General features: G+C 26.1%; 5 protein-coding genes across 6 annotated transcripts; 2 read left to right on the top strand and 3 right to left on the bottom strand.

The window, feature by feature from the left end:
• Window positions 1–1,729: 1,729 nt before the first annotated feature.
• On the bottom strand, window positions 1,730–2,971 carry LOC122853942 (cell division cycle 5-like protein). Its single transcript, XM_044154352.1, has 3 exons — window positions 2,958–2,971; window positions 1,950–2,770; window positions 1,730–1,896 (listed from the first exon to the last, which is right to left on the bottom strand). Exons 1-3 carry the CDS (start codon window positions 2,969–2,971, stop codon window positions 1,730–1,732), a joined length of 1,002 nt encoding a protein of 333 aa, XP_044010287.1.
• A 1,295-nt stretch (window positions 2,972–4,266) lies between these two features.
• Window positions 4,267–7,420, top strand: LOC122855188 (histidine--tRNA ligase, cytoplasmic). 2 transcript variants are annotated; one of them, XM_044156372.1, is made up of 4 exons: window positions 4,267–4,444; window positions 5,415–5,630; window positions 5,749–6,472; window positions 6,573–7,420. In XM_044156372.1, exons 1-4 carry the CDS (start codon window positions 4,355–4,357, stop codon window positions 7,040–7,042), a joined length of 1,500 nt encoding a protein of 499 aa, XP_044012307.1. In that variant the 5' UTR covers window positions 4,267–4,354; the 3' UTR covers window positions 7,043–7,420. The 2 variants fall into 2 exon arrangements, with proteins under 2 accessions (XP_044012307.1, XP_044012308.1); XM_044156373.1 differs by having other exon boundaries at window positions 4,290–4,840; window positions 6,573–7,419.
• A 620-nt stretch (window positions 7,421–8,040) lies between these two features.
• LOC122853941 (pyridoxine/pyridoxamine 5'-phosphate oxidase-like) lies at window positions 8,041–18,513 on the bottom strand. The gene is made up of 5 exons (XM_044154351.1): window positions 18,428–18,513; window positions 8,722–8,821; window positions 8,552–8,626; window positions 8,222–8,424; window positions 8,041–8,146 (listed from the first exon to the last, which is right to left on the bottom strand). Exons 1-5 carry the CDS (start codon window positions 18,511–18,513, stop codon window positions 8,041–8,043), a joined length of 570 nt encoding a protein of 189 aa, XP_044010286.1.
• A 1,978-nt stretch (window positions 18,514–20,491) lies between these two features.
• Window positions 20,492–23,664, top strand: LOC122855185 (protein toll-like). Its single transcript, XM_044156364.1, has 3 exons — window positions 20,492–21,405; window positions 21,586–21,895; window positions 22,013–23,664. The coding sequence occupies exons 1-3, from the start codon at window positions 20,612–20,614 to the stop codon at window positions 23,531–23,533; spliced, it is 2,625 nt and encodes an 874-aa protein (XP_044012299.1). The 5' UTR covers window positions 20,492–20,611; the 3' UTR covers window positions 23,534–23,664.
• Window positions 23,665–23,677: 13 nt separating this feature from the next.
• LOC122855187 (pyridoxine/pyridoxamine 5'-phosphate oxidase-like) lies at window positions 23,678–25,149 on the bottom strand. Its single transcript, XM_044156371.1, has 5 exons — window positions 24,842–25,149; window positions 24,606–24,705; window positions 24,442–24,516; window positions 24,170–24,372; window positions 23,678–24,084 (listed from the first exon to the last, which is right to left on the bottom strand). The coding sequence occupies exons 1-5, from the start codon at window positions 24,967–24,969 to the stop codon at window positions 23,955–23,957; spliced, it is 636 nt and encodes a 211-aa protein (XP_044012306.1). The 5' UTR covers window positions 24,970–25,149; the 3' UTR covers window positions 23,678–23,954.
• Window positions 25,150–25,151: the final 2 nt, after the last annotated feature.

Genomic DNA, 25,151 nt, shown 5'->3' with positions numbered 1-25,151 from the left:
TCTTTTGTTTAAATAAAATAATTATAACAGATAAATTAATAAACTGTTATTCGAGTTGTGAAACTTTTATATATTTTATAATTAAGGAAAAAAAAAAAATTAATATAAAAAATTTAAGTGTAATTCATGATTTGTAATTCATTTCTAAACAAAAAATTTAAAATCAGTTAAAAGATAAATCAAAACGTTATTCATTAAATATCCTTATTATTTTTTATTTACTATAATTAAAAAAAAATTAACGTGCTGTGAGCATTGACCTATGCAAAGAAATGAGTGAAAAAATTTTCTCCTCGTCGTTGATTTCGGAAGAATTTCTCCGCGATAAAATTATTTTTTTCAAACGTTTTTTCGCGGAGAAATATTTCCGATCGTTCCTTCACCCAAGTTGATTCGGAAAAAATTTCTCCTCGTCGTTGATTTTGGAAAAATTTCTCCGCAGTTAAATTTTTTTCCACACGGTTGCGGAGAAATGGCAGACAAATTTCTCCAACTTTTCTCTATCCTTTCTCCACCGTTTCTCAGATCTTTCTCCACCATTTGTCAACTTTTTTCCAACTTTTTTAATTTTCAATTTTTCAAAAAAAAATGACAAATTATTAATTGCTACATAACTCTAGTTAATTGTATAGAAAGTTATGTCATTTCTGTTGTTCCCAGCGATTTTAGTGAATCGCCAGTATTGTAAAGCGAAAAAGAAAATCCATGAATACCCGAGTGAAAATTTTAGTCTGATTCGGATCCGATACTGATTTTTAAAAAACCGAAACTTGGAAAAAAATTAAGAAGTTCTCCTATGGGATTCTAACCCGGGTCTGTTGCATACCAGGCAAACGCCTCAACCTCTAGACCACAGGAATGGTTAGATATAGTTTGATCTAGTCAAATCTGGTCAGATAAAATTTGATCACGCAGAAGAACCAATACGCTAGGGTTAACACCTACAGTGTTGGCTTCTTGAAAACAGTATCCAAGTACATCTATGTATTTCAATGATTTCATATGCTAATTTTGACTGATTTTTATCAACAAATTGCAGCCAGTATTGCTGAATTCTATGCATATCTATACTTTCAAAAAATCTAAGAAAGTACGAGTTCAATTATTTCGTATTTCATATCTTTTGAACATTTGTTCCATATACTGCGGATAACATCCTCGAGGCAATATGCACATGCTTCATAGAAAAAGAATAGCAAACTAAAATTTTCATTAGCATGGTAAATATTTAAAAATGTTTTTACTTCATCTACTTTACCAAAACAATCAAATTCAATGTGCTTACAATAAACGTCAAGTTCAGGAAGTGACTCTTTTTTAAATAAATCAACCCATGTTGTACATGTACGTTTAAGATAATCGAATAACTTTTCTCCAACTGGTTTTACAACGTACAGTAAATCATTTTTTATTGCATAAGGTAATTTCATTGAATCAACTAGTTCACATATATATCGTCAAGCCACTCTCTTATTTTTATTTTTTTACTGTTAATTTTATTAATAAAATTAATGATTACTATGTAATATTATAAGCAAAAAGAAAAAAACTAAAAATTAACTTTTAGAAAAAAATATATTTTTTTTTATTTTTTCTTAAAAAAATTGTGAGACACAAACAATTTAGAGAAAAAAATATATATATATTGTCTATTTACGAAAATAATGATATAATGAAAAAAAATAATTATATTTTATAAATCAATTAAAAGTTTCGATTCTATTGTTTATTACTTAATATGTAATTCTTGAAGTACTAAATATATTGTTTGTAATGATTTTTCGCGTTCAACTTGTCTATAAAGATCTTCAGTCAAGCAACTAACTCTTCTTGTCAAAGCAGCATCTTCTTGACTTTGAAGAAATTTAAATGTTGATAGTTCAAATTGTATTGTGCCTGTTCAATTTGTTCTCATAAATCATCAAGTTGTTTTGTTAATACTTGCGCACGTGTTTGATAACCACCAGTTAATATTTTTAATTTATTTTCCATTTTAGCAGCAAGTCTAGCTTCACGAACCATATGATTGCAATTTTGTTCTAATTTTCTTTTGTATGCTTCAATTCTGTCTTTTTTAATAGCAAGTGTTGCTCTTGTATAACGTTTTTGTGGTTCTAAATATAATATTTGACCAAGACATTCTTCCCATACAGTTGTATAAACATCAATACTCAATTCTCCATGTGCCATACCTTCTTTAACAATTTGCATTTCATCAGCAATCATTTTACTAGCACTATCTAAATTTTCTTTACCATAATCTTCATATGGATAATTTTCAATATACTTTTGAGCTTGTGAAATTATTGTTTGTCCACGTTTTGTATTACTTTGTTGAACTGGATTTAAAACAGCATCATATTGCATAATACCAATCATTTCTTTTTTAATTAATTCTTCAGCTTTTTGAAGATCAGTTAATGAGCCACTATCACTAAAAATATCTGTATTTACCTCAGATGGTCTTGGTAAATTTCTTTGTATAACTTTTGATCTTTTTTCTAATTCTTTCTTTTGTTGTAGTAAATATTCTTCATGTTTTCTAGCATCAATATCAGCTTGATCTTCAATAATATTATCGTCTTGATAATCAGCTGTTTCATCAGCTACTTCATTATCTGGTATGACAATTTGATAATCATTTTTTGGTGCTAGTAATGCACCAAGATCAAGTGATAATTGTTGTTTTAATTGTTTTTGTTCAGCTGGTGTTTCAGCTCCGTCAATACTTGTTTCTGGATTAATATTTAATTTATCTCTGGTGTTGGTGCTAAAATACCTGGTGTATTTTTAATCGATCCAGGTGTATTGAATGAAGATGATAATAAACCACGAAAAAGCGTCAAATACACATCAAATGCTTATAGATATTATTATTATCCTATGAGCATTTGATGTGTATTTGACGCTTTTTCGTGGTTCTATGAAATTGTTAAACTGAGCATATAAATAATAACCCTATATAACCCATCTATTTTTCTAATTCAATTTTTTTATTTTACAGGTACCTCAAATAGATATTCTCGTGTTTTAGACGGGGCACAAATTAGAATTTGCCCGTTTAGCAGGTATATCAACTTTTTTGAAAAAAAGTGTCTTCGAATTTTCATTTTTTTCAAAAAAAATAAACATCATTCTGCTTTGCGTTATGTAACAATTAATAATTAGTCATTTTTTTTTGGAAAAATTGAAAATTGAAAAAATTGGAAAAAAATTGAACAACAACAAACGGTGGAAAAAGTTGGAGAAAGGGTGGAGAAATTTGTCCGCCATTTCTCCAACCGTGTGAAAAAATAATTTTACTGCTGAGAAATTTTTTCTAAAATCAACGACGAGGAGAAAATTTTTCCACTCATTTCTCCGCATGGGTCAATTTGAGAGAAATTCGGAGTAATCGCAGAGAAACTCGGAAAAATTCGGAGAAATATTTTCACCAGGGTTACTCCTTATCTTTTGCCTGTATATGAAAACCGTTTCGCTATATGATCGCCGCATAATCGAGTAGCACTGCAGTATTCCGGTAACGTGCGTGACTTGTATCGCTTTTAATTAAATTTTTAGTTAATTAAATAATATCAACGTTATAAATAATAATTAAAGTCTTTCGAACTAAAAAAAAAAAATATGTTTTTATCAAAGTATATATAGTACAATTTTACAATAAATTTTCATGTACGATTTGATATTTGTACCAAAGGTAGCGAGGTAAAAAAAAAAAAACAAACTAATCCAAAGAGCCTTATTTTAGTTTGTTAATACATAATAAATCATGATAATAAATCATAATAAATCATAATAATTCATAATACATAATAAATCATGTGCACATATTAAATAGAAATTGATAGTCTAATGTTATAATAATTGTTTTAAATAATTAAAATAAAATATATACGAACAAATACAATATAGTACAGTATAGTACGATTAATAAATACGTTCTTGATATCCACTATATTTGCAATCAAGATATGACTTCGTTTATTGGCATGTTCACCAGGTAAATGACTAATTTTCATGTAATCAGTGTCATAATTAATATTTTTTTAATTATATTTTATTCATATTATAAATAATTATTTTTTACAAAACCACATTAGTAAAATAGTTTGGAAGCTAAACTACAGAGGCGCTTTAATGTATTCTACATGGCGTATGAAACTAAAGGCGTATCACTGAATACAGCGCTGACTGTAGGGGACAAACGTAACCAAGAATTTAGCAATCTTTTTACACTCCACCTGTCACGCATTATTATTATTTATTACTCATTATAAACAATTAAATTCAGTGCAAATTCAGCGACTCTTGTAACATTGTGACTCGTGTTAAATTGTAAAAACCGCGTGGTGACATGATGGCTGACGCAACACGTACAAATTTGCTGAAACAATTGGAAGATATTGTAGAAAAATTAAAATCTACTGAAGCAGATAGTGAAAAGGTGATTTTATATTAACCATAAAATATAATTGATCGTGTGCTAAATATTTTTTCAGTTGGCTTCTAAATTTGCTATTCCATTTTATCAGTGTAAAATGTACTTGATTCTATGACTTAATTTTTCTCTGTGTGTCGATGAATACGTGACACGTTGTCGAAAAATTTTTTGTTCATCTTATTTTACCATTGTTTTTTTTTTTAAACTGTTATGTGAAAATAGAGCGTGAAATTAGTAAATATATTAAATTCATTATTAAGCTACTCGAATAACTGTATTTTTTTTTTTGGTGCTTAATTTTTATTATCCGGGAAATTTATCATGCTCCGGTTGAGACATTTAAACTCCTTTGTTGCAATTTGTAAAAATCGCAGCTTGGTGAATGTTGCCGCATCGCAGGTATAAATAAAAAATAGCAAATGGGTTAAATTTAATGACACCATTACTGAGTCGTAGTAGTACATTTACTGTACCACGTGGAAAAGTGCACATTCACAAAAATGCACTGCTGCACTTTGACTATATACTTGTATTTTTTATCAGCTGAATGCTTTATTTACAACAATAAAAATATCATTGATATTCATTGTTATAAATAAATGAGAAATCTAGTAGAATTATTCACCTAGAAATTTTGTTGGTCATACACGACAAAATATGTTAATTATTAAATAGTAAATTAATTATAAATAAAATCAATTACGTATATTTTTAGGCATTAATTAAATTAACAATAATTGTTAATAATGTATTAATAATTTATGGATAATTTTGTACATAATTTGTATATAATTAATAGTACTTATAGCTTGTTAACTTGTAGATAAAAAATACCTAAATAAGGTGTTTTTGTTGTAAACAATAATACTCAAAAAAGGCTTTTTTATAAACAGTAAACTTATTTATTTATTTACCACTAGCACTATTACTTAAGTACAACAACATGATAATAATTTTACTTGAATTTCCACAGGTTGCTGAGGAACTTGCTGCATTATTAAAACAAAAAGCAGCACTGTCACCTGAGAATGAATCTGCATCTCAAAAATTAACTCTCAAAACACCAAAAGGAACAAAAGATTATGGTCCAAAACAAACAGCATTTCGTCAAAATGTATTGGATAAAATAAGATCTGTTTTTGAACTTCATGGTGCTGAGACAATAGATACTCCAATTTTTGAACTTAAAGTAAGTATAAATTTAAAATACAAGTTGAAAATATTTAATCATTCAAAATAAAACTGAATAATTAATTAAATGTTAATTCAAGTTTATCAAACATAGCTAATTGTTGTTTATTTTATAGGAAATTTTAACTGGAAAATATGGTGAAGATACAAAATTGATTTATGATCTTAAAGATCAAGGTGGTGAAATTTTGGCTCTCAGATATGACTTGACAGTACCATTTGCACGTTACTTGGCAATGAGTAAAATAGCAAGTATGAAAAGATATCAAATTGGAAAGGTTTATCGAAGAGATAATCCATCAATGACAAAAGGTCGTTATCGTGAATTTTATCAGTGTGATTTTGATATAGCTGGTCAATGTGATCCAATGCTTCCTGATGCAGAATGTGTAAAAATAGTCGTTGAAATTCTTAATAAACTTGAAATTGGTTCTTTTACTGTAAAAATAAATCATCGTTGTCTTTTGGATGGAATATTTGCTGCATGTGGAGTACCTGAAGAAAAATTTCGTACTGTTTGCTCATCTGTTGATAAATTAGACAAGACTCCTTGGGAAGAAGTTCGTAAAGAAATTATTGAACAAAAACAGTTGGATCCAGATGTTGCTGATAAAATTGGAAGTTATGTATCTAAAAGAGGAAATGATGATTTAATTACTGAGCTACAACAAGATGAAGTTTTGATGAAAGAATCATCAGCAAAACAGGGATTAGATGCATTGAAATTATTATTTGAATATTGCAAGATATATAAAGTAGCTGATAAAATTGAAATTGATCTGGGTTTAGCACGAGGACTTGATTATTATACAGGAGTTATTTACGAAGCTGTTTTGTCAAGTAAGTTGCCAAATTTATTTTATTAAAACTTGTTATTTTGAAAATACAAAAATACAGATGTTAAAATTAATACATTACTTTTGTTTTTATTTGTTTTTAGACAGTGAAGTTGGAAGTGTTGCTGGTGGTGGAAGATACGACAACCTGGTTGGTATGTTTGATGTAAAGAAAAAAAATGTACCTTGTGTTGGTGTTTCTATTGGTGTCGAGAGAATTTTCAGTGTCTTGGAAAATCAATCAGCTAATCGTGGAGAAAAATTGAGAACAACAAAAGTTCAAGTTTTTGTTGCAACAGCCCAAAAAGATCTTCATAGAGAAAGAATGCAAATCTTGGCAGATTTGTGGCAAGCTGGAATTGGAGCTGAACAATTTAATAAATTAAATGCTAAGCTACTTAAACAATTGCAACATTGTGAAGAATCTGGTATTCCTTTGGCTATTATTGTTGGTGAAAGTGAACTTGCTCGAGGTGAAGTGAAACTAAGAGAAGTTGATACACGAACAGAACGATTAGTATCTAAAGAAAAAATTGTCGAAGAAATACAGAACTGGATCAGCAGCCAACAATGATATTGATTTTATTAGGTTTTTAGTTTTCTATCAATTTAAAATATTAAAATCAGCATTTAGTTAAATTATTCTACATAAATTATACTGCCACTGTAATATTGATACATAAATAAATATTAAATTGATAATAATTATATCTTTTTCACTGGAGTTTTGTAAACGTGGTACTATATTAAATAAAAATTGTACAAGCTGTGATTTACTTGTACCACGATCACCACGAAATATTTATATTGACGTTGTATTATAAAATAAGATAAACGTTATAATATAATTCAATTCATTTTGAGGGCAAATGATGACCTTTACTCTCTTTTTATTCATGTAGCCTAAAATAAAAAATCAATAAAATAATTTAATAAAACAAAAAAAAAACATTGTAATTAATAATAATATTTAAAAAAGTAATAACGTTTTGAATCTTGTTTATAAAAATGTGCAACATCAACAGGTATTTTATGAACAGCATGAACATTTGACATTCTTGAATTGAGTTGTATTGATATTTTCTATATAAATAAGTGATCACCAGGTGATACAACATCAGCAAGATTATTATAGGCTGAACAAGCCATAACATCTGGTGATTTTTAAAATTTATTTGCTTCTGTGCTTTTGCATTATTATTATAAAAAATTACTTTGGACAACATCAAAAGCTTTTAAAGGTAACTATTACAAGATTTTTTGTTTTTAGTAGATTGTGATAAAAATTGATGGTACGAGTAAAATAATAACCATCATATTTCGATGATTCTCACCACATCAATCAAGTAAGCCATTAATTCATATGGATAATTTAAAATGTAATGAGTCAAGTCAGCTCAAAAACACACCTATCAAGACATTTGAAAATCATTGCTTTTATTTTACTTTCTGTGAGAATAATGTTTTTTGTATATTATAATATGGTTTTATATTCAACAATTATTATTATTAATATTAATATAGGATGCCAATAAAATTCATGTTTTTTTATGCAGCAAGTCTCTGATTTTTTCAGGTATCATCATTAATATTTTTTATAAATTCAAGTCGATCAGCAATGAATGAAACTTTTGAGTCATAAAATTCCATCCATGTTGGCACAACTTTGTATCCAACACTGTAAATAATACAAATGAATATTTATTTATATACACAATAAAGGGTTTGATATATAGTAAAATAAAAATAATACAAATGATCTGGAATCGCCAAAGATATTTCCTTGGCTTCAACTTTTTTCAATAACTCATCATGTTGTTTTTTCATTTGATTCCAATCGACAACAGCATCTTGGTGACACAAATGAGAACGAATTTTAGCGTACAATGGTTTGGCCTCGTAAATTTTTTCCACCTCATTTCGAGCAAGCTCCTCAACGTGTCCTTCAATTCTTATCTACATTGAAAATATTAAACAAAGAAAAAAAAAATAAAATAACTAAGTTGTAAGTTATGTGTCATATAGCAATCGTTAAAATTTTTAAAACAGCGTACAAATGAAATAATTTTTTTTTGTAATTTACCTGGCGTAAAATAGTTTCTCCCATTTCGTTTTTATATTTCCAAAAAATGCAAATTGATGCTGAGTTATTATTTGCCTGAGTATTAATAAAAAATTCATTAAATTTTTTTTCAATTTTTAGTTGTTAATTATCACTATAGAAATATAAAAATTTTAATTGTTAAAACTTACAATTTCTTTTGCTAAACGACTACGATTATCCGACGTAAACAAAAATCCATTCTTATCCCATTTTTCAAGTACAACATTTCGCGAACGTGGCTTATTATCGCTGAAAAAATACAATTTTTATTTATATTATTATTGTTAGTTATCATTGAATATTGTTTAGTTCTAAAAATTTAATTTAATGTACATTGAAACAGTTGAAAAACAACAGACAAATGTTTTTAATCCAATCGAAGATTTTTTAATTTCTTCAAACCAATTCGAGAATAAATCAAATGGATCATACGATTTAAAATTGATATGACTCAGTCCTGACATTTTCTATTGAATGATTTTTCGAATTTTAATAAATAATTTATAAACAATTGTTTTAAAAAATAATTTACTTGAATTTCACGACAAACGCAATCTAGAATTAACTAAGTACCTGATACATGTTACAACTTATTCAAGATCATAAAAATACAGTCATGCCATATGCCCACATTCTCCTATCAGTTAATTCTTATTTTCTTTTGACTATTACGAAGGTCGGATAGACGTCGAGTGTTGTTTTATCAATTGTTCTCAATGAAAAATAAGGAAAACATATACTTTTTCTTTACAAGAGTAAATGCAATGACATAATGAATAATTCAAATTAAAATTGAATTTTTTTCAAATCAATAATAAAGTATAATTATTTCTGATATTTCATCGAGTGAGCTGATGGTCAAGTCGGCAAGAGCCCTGCCTACAGTGCTTGTGGTCTTGAGTTCGAATTCCATCTAGAATGTTATAAATAGAATTTTATTTGAATTCCAATAATCTAATGTAAAGCATAGACATGCTTCTGGTGTTGAGGGCAAATATAATCTAGCATAGAGCATGTGAACTACGCACTTGTTCTATACTAGGAGATATCTGCCTTAAACACCGTGGGTAACACCTTTTTTTATTTTTTTTGAAAAAAAAGATAATGTAACACTAATCCTGAATTAAATTTATTCATAGTATAATTTTATACTGCTAAAAGTTCTCATGACGAGGCTGCTTTTAAATAATTTTCGAATTTTTCAAACTAAATTATCATCAATAAATATGAAATTACACAATTTATTAAATATATTTTTGTTATAAAATATTCTATAGGTATATATCTTAGATAAATTTGAATTTAGTTATAAAAAATAAATTAGTAAATTATCGTAGTGAAAATTTTTCTTACTCCAATAGAATATTGTTTGTACAAGAATATTAAGACCAGGATATTTCTAATAATACTACAAAAAGAAAATACCTAAAATATCGTGGTTTAAAAATGGGATCGTCTTTCTCACTCACACATGTTTTATCTATCCCTTTCTCATAATTATCAATTAAAATTTTCTATGACAACTGTTCTTTTTTATAATATAGCTATTATTACTTTTATTTTCTTTATCATACATAATCTACGTATACGTATATCATCATATTTCAATCATTCCCACCACATCAATCAGTGAGCCTGTGACTTGAATCTTGATTGATGCGCTGGATAGTTTTCAGGAAATAAAAAAATATTAATTCACTTAGTGTCCGATCATCAAGTTAAAAGGTGTGTCCGTAAATATTATTTTAATATAATTTTTTTAATCAAGAGACTCGGTAAAGTCTCAAGTCATTTTTTTCCAGCGCGAGATGTATACCTATATATATAAGTATTAAAATTTTGTCACATATTTATTTATTTTATTTGTATGTTGAAGAAAATCCCAAATTTAATATAAAACAAATGAATTATCTAATTTGATAAAATTTCATTTGCATAACGTTCTCATTAAAAAAAAGATTCATCACATTGGTATATAATTAACATTACAATGACAGCAATGTATTTAAAATTTTAAGTCTTCTTGAGTATTGAATGCTGTTAATCAAAGAATGAGTATTCTTACGAATTTATCTCACAAAGATATTAGGCACAAAAAAAAAATAGTTATTATATTATTTATTCAATGAATAATCAGATGAAAAAAAATAAATGATTTTTTAGGTATTTTCATTAGTTTTGAGAGAGGCTTTATTCTCATTTTTAGAATTGTTTTTAGGATCGTTTTTACAAGGGTATTAAGACCATGATATTTCTAATAACTACAAAAAAAAAATACTTAAAATATCGCGATATAAAAAATGGGATCGTCTTTCTCACTCACGTGTTATCAATTGTTTAGAATGAAAAATAAGAAAAGCAATATATCTTTTCTTTACAAGAGTAAATGCAATGACATGATGAATAATCAAAATTAAAGTTGAATTTTTTTCAAATCAATAATATGGTATAATTTTTTTAAGCAGTTTATCGAGTGGGCTGATGGTTAAGTCGGCAAGAGCCCTGCCTTTAGTGCTTGGGGTCTTGAGTTCGAATACCACCTTAAAATTTCTGGACGTTATTAAGCGTAACTATAATTCTGGTGTTGAGTGCAAATATAATCTAGCATAGAGCTTGTGAACTACGCACTTGTTCTATGCCAGGAGATATCTGCCTTAAACACCCACGGGTACCGTTTTTTTTTTTTTTTTGAAAAAAAGATAATGTAACACTAATCCTGAATTCAATTTATAATAATTAAATTTATTTATTCATAATATAATTTTATACTGCTAAAAGTTTTTATGACGAGGCTGTTTTCAAATATTTTTTGAATTTTTTAAACTAAATTATTATCAATAAATATGAAATTACACATATTGTATATCTTAGATAAATTTGAAATTAGTTAATTTAAAAATCAATTAGTAAATTATCCTAATGAAAATTTTTTTTACTCCAAACCAAATATTTTTTTTATACAAGGATATTAAGACCAGGATATTTCTAATAACTACAAAAAAATACCTAAAAGATTGCGATTTAAAAAATGGGTTCGTCTTTCTCATTCACACATGTTTTATCTATCTTTTTCTCATAATTATCGACTACAATTTTCTATGACCACTGTTCATTTTATAATAGGAGAATATATCTATAGACTAGAACTACGCAGCTAAAAACTCAATAACTTTAATGAAAACTGTCTTTCTCATTTTTATTATTTTTACTTTTATTTTCTTTATCATACATAATCTACGAGAGATCTATAAAATTATAAATACATATATGTACAATGAAACTTGAACTAGAACGTTTTCTTTTTTGTTTTAATCTTATATTTTATCAGTAAAGAAAATTAAATGTTCATTGATATTAGGTTTATTTATTTTTATTTTTACATGTTATCTTCATTATCATGGAAATACTATATTAAATAAAATATTCTATAAAATAATAATAATTATCTACAAAATTTTATATCAAAAAACAATAATTTAGATTTTTTTATATTTTTAGAAAAATTAATATTTTTATTGACTTGTTTTCAACAAGTTTTAAGTATTTTTTATGATTTTTTTTTATCTTTTTCTTTTTCATGTACGTTATAAAAAGTTTAAAATTTCTTAAAAAATATATATAATTAAATTAAATATATATATTATTTATTTTACTATATACTTTTGATTTATAAACTGTTATTAATATAAAAAAATAAAACATTATAATTATTAATAATAATATTTAAAAAAGTGATAACGTTTTGAATCTTGTTTATAAAAATGTACAACATCAATAGGTATTTTATGAACAGCGCGAACATTTACTTAACATTCTTGGATTGAGATGTATTGATATTTGCTGTATAAATAAATGATTGCCAGGTAATATATAACATCAACAAGATTATTATGAGAAAAACAAGTCATATCACCTGGTGATTATCAAAATTTATTCATTTATTTATGTGCTTATGCTGTTATGCATTATTATTAATATGAAAAATTACTTTGGACAACATCAAGAGTTTTAAAAGGAAGCTATTACAAGATTCTTTTATTTTTGATAAGTTGTGATAGAAAATTGATGTTACGAGTAAAATAATTATCATCATATTTTAATGATTCCCACCACATCAATCAAGTGAGTCATGTGACTTGACTGATGCGCTAGCTAGTTTTTAGGAAATAAATAGAAAATAAAAAAGAAATAAAAAAACATTAATTTAATATTATAGTTAAAGAAAATCCTAAATTTAATACGATAACAGATAAATTATCTAATTTCATAAATTTTCATTTGCATGATATGCTCATTAAAAAAAAAAAAAGATTCATTGGTATATAATAACAGCAATATATGTATTTAAAATTTTTAGTCTTCTTGAGTCTTGACTGCTGTTAATCAAAGAATTAGTATCCTGACGAATTTATCTAACAAAGATATTAGGCACAAAAAAAAAATAGTCATTCTATTATTCATTTTATGAACAATTAGATAAAAAAATTAATTATTTTTTCGGTATTTTCATTAGTTTAGTAATGTATTAAATAGTTTGGGATATCAAGAGCACGCCTCTCACAAAATACTATAGTATTATGTTACTTGACCCAAATTTTCTTTCGACTATTACGAAGGTCGGATAGACGTCGAGTGTTGTTTTATCAATTGTTCTCAATGAAAAATAAGAAAAACATATATTTTTTCTTTACAAGAGTAAATGCAATGACAAAATGAATAATTTAAATTAAAGTTGAATTTTTTTTAAATCAATAATAGAATATAATTATTTTTCATAGTTTATCGAGTAAGCTGATTGTTAAGTCGGCAAGAGCCCTGCCTACAGTGCTTGTGGTCTTGAGTTCAAATACCATATTGAAATTATGAAGTTAGGTGTCTTGCATAAGAATTTTCCTTTTCTTGCACGATAAATACGTGTTTAGGGCCAATATAATCTAGCATAGAACATGTGAACTACGCACTTGTTCTACGCCAGGAAATATCTGCCTTAAACACCGCGGATACCTCTTTTTTTTTGTTTTGAAAAAAAGATAATGTAACACTAATCTTGTCCTTCTAATTTTTATTATTTTTAATTTTATTTCCTTTATCATATACATAATCTACGAGGGATCTATAAAATTAGATATATGTACAATCAAACTTGAACCAGAAGTTTAAACATTTTCTTTTTGTTCTAATCTTATATTTTATCAGAAAAGATAATTAAATGCTCATTGATATTACGTTTATTTATTTTTATTTTCACATATTATCTTTATTATCTTCATTATCATGAAAATACTATTTAAAACAATTTATATTTTATAAAATAATAATAATAATTATCCACAAAATTTTATATCAACAGATAATAATTTAGATTTTTTTATATTTTTAGAAAAATTAATATTTTTATCGACTTGTTTTCAACAAGTTTTCAGTATTTTTTATGATTTTTGAAGTGAAACTTCTTTAGAATGGGCAGTAAAAAAAAAAAAACAAAAGATGGATGCAACGAAAGTAACGGTATGAAGGTAAGTAATTTTAAATTATTTTTCATCTTGTTTTATTTATTTATTCCCTTGACAACGATACAAAAAAATTTCTTTAAAATTTTAGTTTCATGAAAGATTCAAAAGACAAAGGTGAATATTAAGGTTAAAACTTTTATTATATACAATATATAATTTATTATGTTATTTTTGATCAAATAATGAGATTTTAAAATTAATCTGTTAAATAAACAAATAATACACAAGATAATAGTTATTCAAGTGCTTGACATAATACGACAGCAACATCATAATCACAATACCAAACAACAATAAATAATATGTGGATGAAATGTGGTACCACGTGAACGTAAAGATAGTTAAGATGGTATTTTAGATTGTATAGGATTTCAAGAAACAATTAATGACATTGAAATATTAGCAGAAAAATGTGACAAATGTACTGGTAATCCTAAATCAGTAAAAATTAAAATACGATGAGGTGCTATACCAATGTCTGATAATTTTGATAAGACTTGTAATGGTGGTTATAATAATATTTTAAACAAATAATAAGTATCTAAAATAAATCTGTTAAATAAACAATTAATACACAAGATAGTGGTTATTCAAGTGCTTGACATAATACGACAGGAACATCATAATCACAATACCAAACAACAATAAATAATATGTGGATAAAATTTGGTACTACGTGACCGTAAAGATAGTGAAGATCGTATTTTAGATTGTATAGGATTTCAAGAGACAATTAATGACATTGAAATATTATTAGAAACATGTAATAAATGTACCTGGTAATCCTAAATCAGTAAAATTTAAAATACGACTAGATCTTATACCAATGTCTGGTAATTTTCATGAGACTTGTACTGGTGGTTGTAATAATAATATTTTTAATCAAATAATAGTGATGAAAAATGAATTTGTCAAATAAACAAATAAAACCCAAGATAGTGGTTATTCAAGTGTTTGACATAATACGACAGCAACATCATAATCACAATACCGAACAACACAAATAATATGTGAATAAAATGTGGTACCAATGAACGTAAAGAAAGCAAAGATGGTAATTTAGATTGTATAGGATTTCAAGAGACATTAATGACACTGAAATATTATCAAAACATCTGATAAATGTACTGGTAATCCTAAATCAGTAAAATTTTAAAAATAGGACCAGTGCTATACCAATGTCTGGTAATTTTCATGAGACTTGTACTGGTAGTTGTATTAATATTTTAAATCAAATAATGAGTATTGAAATAAATCTGTTCAATAATCAAATAATACAAGATAGTGGTTATTCAAGTTTGTGCTTGCCATGATCGAAATAAATTTAAGATCTTGAATGAATTTGTTAAGGACAAAAAATGGAATGATGATTAAATATTGAATCATTCAATGAAACAACAACAACAGGAGTAAATAATTTAATAAAATGATGTACCGAGGGAAATCAAACAATACTTTGAACAATATTGATCATATATAAACAGCATAAATCATAATAAACAAATACATGGTGGTGGTGGTGGCGACGATGAAGCACCATCATGTGTTTGTGGTTAATCGCTCATAAAAAGAGATGTTAAAAAATCGATCATTATTTGACATTAAATTTTAATATCAAATAGTTCGTTTTGTTTTTTTTACGGAGGCTAGGAGCCATAGGCTCAGCCGCAAAATCTTGAACATCGGCGAAAAAGAAAACGCCCATAACTTACGAACTAATCTACAACCGAGAGATTCAGGTCAATGAAGCTTATTAAAACTTTATCGCCCGCGTTTTTGCTCTATTGATAATAGTTTTTGATCAAAAACTAAAAATGTAAATTTGAAAATTTTTTTCTTACTTAAAAATTTGTGGTGTCTAAACTTTTCCATCAGAGAGTATTGACACCAAAGGTTTTATTCGTGATCTTTTTCTGTTTTATATTTCATCATTCTTAAATTATTATTTATGTAACTTGAAATAGTATTACATTTATTTTTCATGTCAAAAATTTTACAAGTTATAAAACGGCGCAATAATAATATTCGACGCAAAATCATAGTAGAGACTTCTGTATTAGGCTTAATTTTTGTGTCTCAAAAAAACTCTATCGCCCGCTTTGCAAAAAAATTTCTTTTCCGTTTATAATATTTTGAGAAAAAAAAAAGAAAAAAAACTATAAAATTAAAAAAAAATTTGATATTTAATTTCTTTTTTCTCGAAACTTATATTGAAGTATAGAAAAACCTTAATGCCGTCAATACTAGATTTTTTAGGCGCATAATTTGAGCTTAATACGTATTCACTATCTTGATTATAACAAAAGTTATGCCTCGCCGAAAAAAAAATAAAAAAAACGGACCAAAAAATGTCATCATAGAGTTGAAATAAAATGTTTATAAGGCTCCAAAAAAAGCTTTGAAAAACTCTATTGCCTTTCTTTTAAATATGAATAATGTTTTCGTTAATTAATCTAAGTTAAAATATGTTCAAGCAATGAAAATAACAATGGCTCCTAAGCGGAGTATTGAAATTTTTTCTTAATTTTCAACAGGTAATTGCTGGCCACATGACCTAACAAATGTTACTAGGTCTTTTATTCAAATATTGAAGAGATAGCTACTAAATTAAAATTAAATTTATTTCCATTATAATTTGTATTGATTTTATATATATTTCAGGCTGTAACATGTCAGATTACGAGGCTGAAATTGACTCAATATTCAAAAATATTGAAAGCTTAAGTCATCTAAAGTTAATATATCGGGAAAATATTAAAAGATATCATCCCGACAAAAATCCTGAAGAAAAAGATGCAACTGAAAAAAACTCATTATTTCATGAATATATGGGTATTCAACACATCGAGTCATCGGCCTGACCCCTACCGATTCACTTTTGAAATTTTGAGGTATTTTGGGAATAAATGATCTTTTTCACAATTTTTCCACCATTTTTACATTATATGTAATCTTTTTCTATATCGAAAAACACAAATAGATTCAGGTTTAAAATTCTAAAAACTTTTCCATATCATTCGAGGTAAATAAAGTCACCCATGTTTGATAATGGGCCGAGATCAATTGAAATTCTTTATAACTGACAAGTAATTTTTTACGAATTTAAAAATAGTAATAAACATTGGTTTCTTTGTAGAGAATAAAATAAAATAAATATATCTTGATGAATTTTCTATTTCCTATATTTAAGGATGGAAAGATAGGAAAATCAAGAGATGCTTAAAATTCAATTCTTGGAAGCTTTACCCTCGAAATATGGAAAGAACCAAAATTTGCCCAGATATCATTTATTTTATTTTTTTTCCTTACAAGAAAACCATTATTAGATTATTTTAAAATTAGACTATTTTTATAATTGGTAAAAATTTTTTTAATCAGTTATAAAAATTAGTAATTATTCTCGGCCAATTCCCTAAATTTTTATGGGTGACTTGTTTTTACCTCGAGATAATATAGGAAAATTTAATTTTAAACCTGGTCTAATTTGAGAAATACTCGATAGTAGGAAAAATCATTTTTATGGTGTAAAAATGCCGGAAAAAAATTGAAAAAATAAGGCCGTTTTTTCGTCCAAATACACCTAAAAAAAAAATTTTTGTATGAATCGGTATAGGGTCACTGATGAACTCTCGGTGTTTTGACCTGGAATGCCCCATATACATAAAACAGAATGAATGTATACATAAAATAGAAATAGAAGTGTTCAACTGACTAGTGGTTCAATAAATAAATATTTATATAAAATTATATTCTGTGTTAAGTTTTTAAATTAGAATTTCATTTACATAGAACCTTAATATTATAACTAATCAATAAATTTGAAAATTTCTATCATATTTGTTAATGACTGAATGAACATAATAGTTCACTCGGAATGAGAGCGAAAAAGACAACTAGTCAAAAATATATTAATGCAACGAGAGATCTTTCAATTACTATTTATTAGAATTACTGAAGAAGTTTCACTTTCCTGTGCGTACAATAACACACATCTTTTTTTTTTTTTATGTACGTAAAATAAAAGTCACTTAAAAATTTATAATTAATTATCAAAAATAATATATATATTTCGGAAATATAAAAAAAATAAAGTAAAATAGTTTAAATATTCTTGTTTTATTCTCTCGATAAAACACTACGATTATCCGTCGTGAACAGAAATCCATTTTTATCCCATTTTTCAAGTACATTTCGCGAACGAAACTTATTATCTCTGAAAAAATACAATTTTTATTTATATTATTATTGTTAGTTATCATTGAATATTGTTTAGTTCTAAAAATTTAATTTAATTCACATTGAAACAGTTGAAAAACAACAAACAAATGTTTTTAATCCAATTGAGGATTTTTTAATTTCTTCACACCAATCAGAGAATAAATCAAATGGATCATCCGATTTAAGATTGATATGACTCAGTCCTGACATTTTCTATTGAATGATTTTTCGAATTTTAATAAATAATTAATAAACGATTGTTTTAAAAAATAATTTACTCGACTTTACGAAAATCGTAATCTAGAATGAAATGAGTACCTGATACATATTGCAACTTATTCAAGATCATAAAAAGGATAGGCGTCGAGTGTTGTTTTATCAATTGTTCTCAATGAAAAATAAGGAAAACATATAGTTTTTCTTTACAAGAGTAAATGGAATGACAAAATAAATAATTCAAATTAAAGTTGAATTTTTTTCAAATCAATAATAATTATACGTTAAATTATAATTTTAATTCCCGGTTCATCGAGTCAGCTGATGGTTAAGTCGGCAAGAGCCCTGCCTACAGTGCTTGTGGTCTTGAGTTCAAATACCAACGTTCATTATTGGTATCTGTATTCATGAAGCTTCTAGTATATTGAAAATTTAGAGAATTTTTTCTGGCTTCCGTTGATTAGGGCAAATATAATCTAGCATAGAGCATGTGAACTACGCACTTGTTCTATGCCAGGAGATATCTGCCTTAAACGCGCGGATTTCTCTTTTTTTTTTTTTAAAAAAAAAAAGATAATCTGACAATAATCCTGAATTAAATTTATCCATACTTTAACGAAAATCATGAATATAATTTTATACTGCTTACAGTTTTCATGACAAGGATGTTTTCAAATATTTTTTGAATTTTTTAAACATAAATATCATCAATAAATATAAAATTACACAATTTATCACTGTTATAACATATCTTAGATAAATTTGAAATTATTATTATTTCTAAATAAATTAGTAAATTATCGTAGTTAAATTTTTTTAATCGAATATTGTTTTTACAAGGATATTTCTAATAACTATAAAAATATACCTAAAATATCGCGATTTAAAAAATAGAATCGTTTTTCTTACCCCTACATGTATCATCTATCTTTTTCTTATATAATTATCGATTACAATTCCCTATGACAACTATTCATTTTATAATAGGAAGATACATGTATTATTACCTTCTTATATTTTTATTATTTTTACTTTTATTTTCTTTATCATACATAATCTACGAGGGATCTATAGAATTATAAATATATCTACATTCAAAATTGAAACAGAAGTTCAAACATTTTCTTTTTGTTCTAATCTTATACTTTATCGAAAAAGGAAATTAAATGCTCATTGATATATTACGTTTATTCATTTTTTTTTCACATGTTATATCTTCATTATCATGAAAATACTATTTTAAAAAATTTATATTTTATAAAATAATAATAATAATTACATGTAAAATTTTATAACAACAAGTAATAATTTATATTTTTTATATTTTCTGCAAAAATCTATTTTTTTTATCGACTTGTTTTAAATATGTTATGAGTATTTTTAATCTTTTTCCTTGTACGTGATAAAAGTTATAATTATAATTTATAATTAATTATCCAAAATAATATATATTTCGGAAATATAAAAAAAATAAATTCAAATTAGTTTAAATATGCTTGATTTATATATTTTTAATTGTTATTTAAACAATGTATTAAACTTTTTGATTCTCAAAAAATTAATTAATTTATATGACCAAAATAATTAATTAAAAAAATAAAATAGTTACTCGATTTTTAAGTTTATAAACAGATTAGTCAATACAGATAATTCAAAGCGGTGAACTTAAGTGGCCTTGAATGCGATAAATAAAAAGATTTTAGTTTCCAAAGACATATTTATTTTTTAATCAAAATTATTTCATAGGCCCAGTAATGACTAATGAGTTAAAAAGTGTCGAAACACAAACAGTTTGGATGAATTTTTACCCATTTAATGTTACTTGACCCATACTATGAGATAACACAGGAAGAGGGTGATAAGAATATATTTTTATTTTCGCTTGAGCTCGCTATACTTTTAAAATATTATATCTTAAATTGTCCTCTCAATATGTAAAATAAAATTTTATATTTAGTTTGACAAAAAACTTCGTGTCGTGACATCATGTAAAGAGATATTAAAAATAATCTTTTATATACATTGACGGAAAAAAACAACAAAAAGTGAATAAATATTTTAAAGTTAAATTTATATATTAAATAAAAAAATAATGCATTGGTTTTTAATATTTTTAAATATTTTATTATTTTCGGTGGTTATAGTTACAAGTGACAATGGACCAATTTATGCGTGTTATTGTAAAATTCATATTAATAAAAAGTTTCGTCAAGAGATACTTTGTTCAAATCCATCAATATCAGATATTTCTAAACCGAGTAAACTGGAAGATTGTCAATTTATGGAAGACGCTAACTCTTCACTTGATCACATAACATCGCTTGAAATAGATAATCCACCATCAGGTGAAATTGAGTGGTTAATGAAAAATGTATCCATAAAACTTCACAATATAAAAGAAGCTTTTTTTTATGGAAACAGATTTCAAGTCCATTCAAACCTTTCGAATTTTTTTAAAAGAAATACAAAAATAGAAGTTATTGTGTTTAACTATGTTACGTGTACTACTACGTGTACTACTACTTGGCCAAGTGACTTTTTTTCTAGTTTAGAGAATCTTAAAAAAGTTGAAATGATTGGAAACGAACTGAAAAGTCTTCCTAATGACTTGTTCTTGAATAATACTTATCTAGAAAAGTTAAATATATCAAAAAATCATTTGACAAATATTGATCCAATTATTTTTAAAAATTGTAAAAAACTGAAGGTTATTGATCTCTTCGACAATGAGATTAGTGATACTATATCTTTTGAAAACTCTACAGAATTAATTGAGATTTATTATCAAAATAATTTAATTGAAAATATAACAAATTCAAGTTTTAAAGGTTTACGTAATTTGGAAATTTTATATCTATCTCATAATCTAATTAGCAAAATAGAGTGGTGAGTTTTTTTTTGCAATATTCATTACATCTTTAACGTTATTATTTATTTATATTATTTTAGCTTGACTAAGGAATATATGTCTCAAAGTAACACGACTCTCATGAAATAATTCTCAAAAATTATATATATATAGCTATCTTAAAAATTTAATTAACTATTGTTTATTGTTTTTTTCAGTGATGCTTTTGAAGATTTAAAAAAATTAACTCATTTATATTTGGAGAATAATCGGTTGCGAACAATTGAACATTGTCATACGCGTAATCTTTTCGAATTAAAAACTGCAATATTATCTCACAATAACTTGACTATAAAAAATAATGAAGAAAGCTCGAAGGCACTGTTTAAAAATAGCACTTTAATTGAAAAATTGGACCTTGATGATAATCAGATATCTGGATTTTGTTTTTATAATAAGGAGGCGATTCCTGGTGTTGATAATGCTACGGAAATAATCTTGTCGAATAACAAATTGACTTCACTATCGGTAAGCTTTTTTTATTCTTATTATATATACGTATATATTATACATATAACTTATTTATTATTTATTATATAACTTATATGGATATATTTTTTAAATTAAAATTTTTTTTTATTACAGAATGTACATCTTCATGATACATCATATAAAAAAATCAAACTCTATGTGAGTAACAATAATATAACATCATTATTTTATCCAAATGAAAGTGAAACTTCCGATAAATTTAACAATAATCATGTAGAGGTATTTGCTGATAATAATCCATTGAATTGTGATTGTAATTTACATACAATGATTCAACATAGAAATAAAGCAAATCGTACGATTGAATTCCGTAACTGGACAATTCATATGGACAATTTAAAATGTAATGAGCCAAGCTTGCTCAAGAACACACCTATCGAGATATTTGAATCTAAAACATATAAATGTCTACTGAATGAATCAAATATTAATTATGCAAAGTGTCCAGATAATTGTTCATGTTGGAGGCGACCGTCAGACAACTCATCAACTATCATTGATTGTTCATCAAAAAACTTAACAAGTGGACCAAATTCAATACATCTTTTATTTGGACACCAAATAGAATTAAATTTGTCAAACAACTTATTAAGCAGCATGCCATTGAGCTCTCAATCTGGATACGGAAATGTTACAATTTTAGATCTTTCATACAACAATATTACTCATCTGACTCATGGAGGTTTACCTGCAAAATTAAAAATTTTGTACATGCATAATAATAAGCTAATCAAAATAGAAAATAATGTGTTGGGTTATATGAGGAATAGTTTGAAGATTAAGGAGTTAACTTTGCATGAAAACTCTTTTGAATGCGAGTGTGATCTTGAAGATTTAAGTGATGATTTACAGAATAAAAATTGGAGCCAATCCGAGAAAGAAAAAATCACATGTGGACCGTCAAATCGTCAGGTTTATAAATTATCAAAACAAGAATTATGTCCTCCAAATTATGGTTTAATTATTACGAGTTGTATTGTTCTGGCTTTTGTGGCAATTGACATTTGTATTGTAATAATAATTTTTTATCGGTATGAAGAAATAATTAAAATTTGGCTATATGAAAAACAATGGCTTTTATTCTGGGTGACAGAAGAAGAATTAGATAGAGATAAATACTACGATGCTTTTATCAGTTACTCGCAAAAAGACCACGATTTTGTGGTTAATAATTTGGTGAAAAATTTGGAAAAAGGTCAACCACCGTTCAAACTGTGTGTTCATGAGCGAGACTGGCTTGCTGGTGAACAAATACCAACTCAAATTATTCAGTCAATTGAAAACTCCAAGCGTACGATCGTTGTTTTATCATCAAATTTTTTGGAAAGCGATTGGGCTAACATTGAATTTCGAACTGCACATCGTCGAGCACTTGAAGATCGTAGAACCAGAGTTATTGTTATTAAATATGGAGAACTTCCACCAATTGAAACTTTTGATAGAGAATTGCAAAGCTACTTGAGCATGTATACATATCTTGAGTGGAAAGATCCTTCGGTTTGGTCAAGGTTACGATTTGTAATGCCCCACAGAACAAGAAGTCGCCGACCACAATGTACTAGAACTATTACAATCGATAACCCAGATGAAATGACACGAGAGACTCACCTGTGAATGTACATTTATATATTTTATAAAATATAATATGTATACCTAATTTGTGCATCATCAAAAAATATCTTTATGAATCATGCATCACTAAATTTTAATCCATAATCTTTTTGAAATTATTTTATATGTGAATAAAACCACTCAATATTATTTGAAATATCAATAACTTTATATATTTTTTTTTCATTAAATACATAATTAAATATTCTCTTTTTCATAAGATTTGTAACTATAAAATCATTGTGTTTATTCTTACTTTCTGTTAGAAAAATGTTTTTTGTGGGTATGATTATATGATTTTAAATTGAACAATTATTATTATCAATGATAATAATAATTGTTCAAATAATAATAATAATTAATCAATAATTAATAATAATAATTTATCATTGATATACGATGCCAATAAAATTCACATGTTTTTTTATGCAGCAAGTCTCTGATTTTTCCAGGTATCATCATTAATATTTTTTATAAATTCAAGTCGATCAGCAATAAATGAATCTTTTGATTCATAAAATTCCATCCATCTTGGCACAACTTTGTATCCAACACTGTAAATAATACAAATGAATATTTATTTATATACACAATAAAGGGTTTAGTGAAATTAAATATATAGTGAAATGAAAATAATACAAATGATCTGGAATCGCCAAAGATATTTCCTTGGCTTCAACTTTTTTCAATAATTCATCATGTTGTTTTTTCATTTGATTCCAGTCGACAACAGCATCTTGGTGACACAAATGAGAACGAATTTTTGCGTACAATGGTTCGTCATTGTAAATTTGTTCCACTTTATCTCGAGCAAGCTCTTCAACGTGTCCTTCAATTCTTATCTATATATTGAAATAAATTAATTAAAATAATTAAAATACATTCAATGATTTTCAGATACATTTAATTACCTGACGCCAAATTGTTTCATTTATCTCATTTTTATATATCCAATAGATGCAAACTGATGCCGAATTATCTTTTGCCTAAGTACAGATAAAAAAGAAAAATTATTTTCCAATTCCAATTCAATTATTTAACCTTTTTCCGTAAATAATATATAAATAGAACTTACAATTTCTTTCGATTTTCGACTACGGTTATCTGACATAAATATAAATCCAGTTTTATCATATTCCCGAAGTAAAACATGCCTTGAACGAGGCTTATTATCTCTAAAATTGATAATAATAATTTTTGTTAGCATTAATAATTTATTTACGAATTACAAAAAATAATTCAAAAATAGATTATTGTTTTGTCAGAATTTTGATAGTACACAATCATTTCAAAAATGTCAAATATACTTACAATGAAATAGTTGAAAAACAACAAACATTTGTTAATTCAGTTGAGCACGTTTTCACATTTTCATACCAGCTTGAGAATAAATCAATTGGATCATCTGTTATAAGATTTATATGAGACAGTCCCGACATTTTTTATCAGACAGTTAAAAAAAAAAAAAACGATATCAATAAATAATTTGAAAATTAGTTTTCTTATTTAATTTTTAAAATATTAATTTTGATATAAAATTTAGTTTGAAATATAGTTTGACACTCTTGAATATAATTTTCAAGTGATCTACAACTGATGTCGACTGAATCTAGGCATTGAC

Source organism: Aphidius gifuensis, linkage group LG4, assembly GCF_014905175.1.
Source record: "Aphidius gifuensis isolate YNYX2018 linkage group LG4, ASM1490517v1, whole genome shotgun sequence".
NCBI lineage: Eukaryota > Metazoa > Arthropoda > Insecta > Hymenoptera > Braconidae > Aphidius > Aphidius gifuensis.
Note: the sequence above shows the minus strand (reverse complement) of the source record. Positions and strands in the feature narration are given on the sequence as shown.

Coding starts and splice junctions, on each gene's coding strand:
- LOC122853942 (XM_044154352.1), bottom strand. Junction 1,897..1,949: donor AACTGGTGGTTATCAAACAC/GTGCGCAAGTAT, acceptor CAAATTGAACAG/GCACAATACAATTTGAACTA.
- LOC122855188 (XM_044156372.1), top strand. CDS start 4,355: ATGATGGCTGACGCAACACGTACAAATTTGCTGAAACAATTGGAAGAT. Junction 4,445..5,414: donor CTGAAGCAGATAGTGAAAAG/GTGATTTTATAT, acceptor GAATTTCCACAG/GTTGCTGAGGAACTTGCTGC. Junction 6,473..6,572: donor TTACGAAGCTGTTTTGTCAA/GTAAGTTGCCAA, acceptor ATTTGTTTTTAG/ACAGTGAAGTTGGAAGTGTT.
- LOC122853941 (XM_044154351.1), bottom strand. CDS start 18,513: ATGTCAGGACTGAGTCATATCAATCTTAAATCGGATGATCCATTTGAT. Junction 8,627..8,721: donor GTCGTTTAGCAAAAGAAATT/GTAAGTTTTAAC, acceptor ATTAATACTCAG/GCAAATAATAACTCAGCATC. Junction 8,147..8,221: donor TTGGCGATTCCAGATCATTT/GTATTATTTTTA, acceptor TATTATTTACAG/TGTTGGATACAAAGTTGTGC.
- LOC122855185 (XM_044156364.1), top strand. CDS start 20,612: ATGCATTGGTTTTTAATATTTTTAAATATTTTATTATTTTCGGTGGTT. Junction 21,406..21,585: donor CTAATTAGCAAAATAGAGTG/GTGAGTTTTTTT, acceptor TGTTTTTTTCAG/TGATGCTTTTGAAGATTTAA. Junction 21,896..22,012: donor ACAAATTGACTTCACTATCG/GTAAGCTTTTTT, acceptor TTTTTATTACAG/AATGTACATCTTCATGATAC.
- LOC122855187 (XM_044156371.1), bottom strand. CDS start 24,969: ATGTCGGGACTGTCTCATATAAATCTTATAACAGATGATCCAATTGAT. Junction 24,517..24,605: donor GTCGAAAATCGAAAGAAATT/GTAAGTTCTATT, acceptor ATCTGTACTTAG/GCAAAAGATAATTCGGCATC. Junction 24,085..24,169: donor TTGGCGATTCCAGATCATTT/GTATTATTTTCA, acceptor TATTATTTACAG/TGTTGGATACAAAGTTGTGC.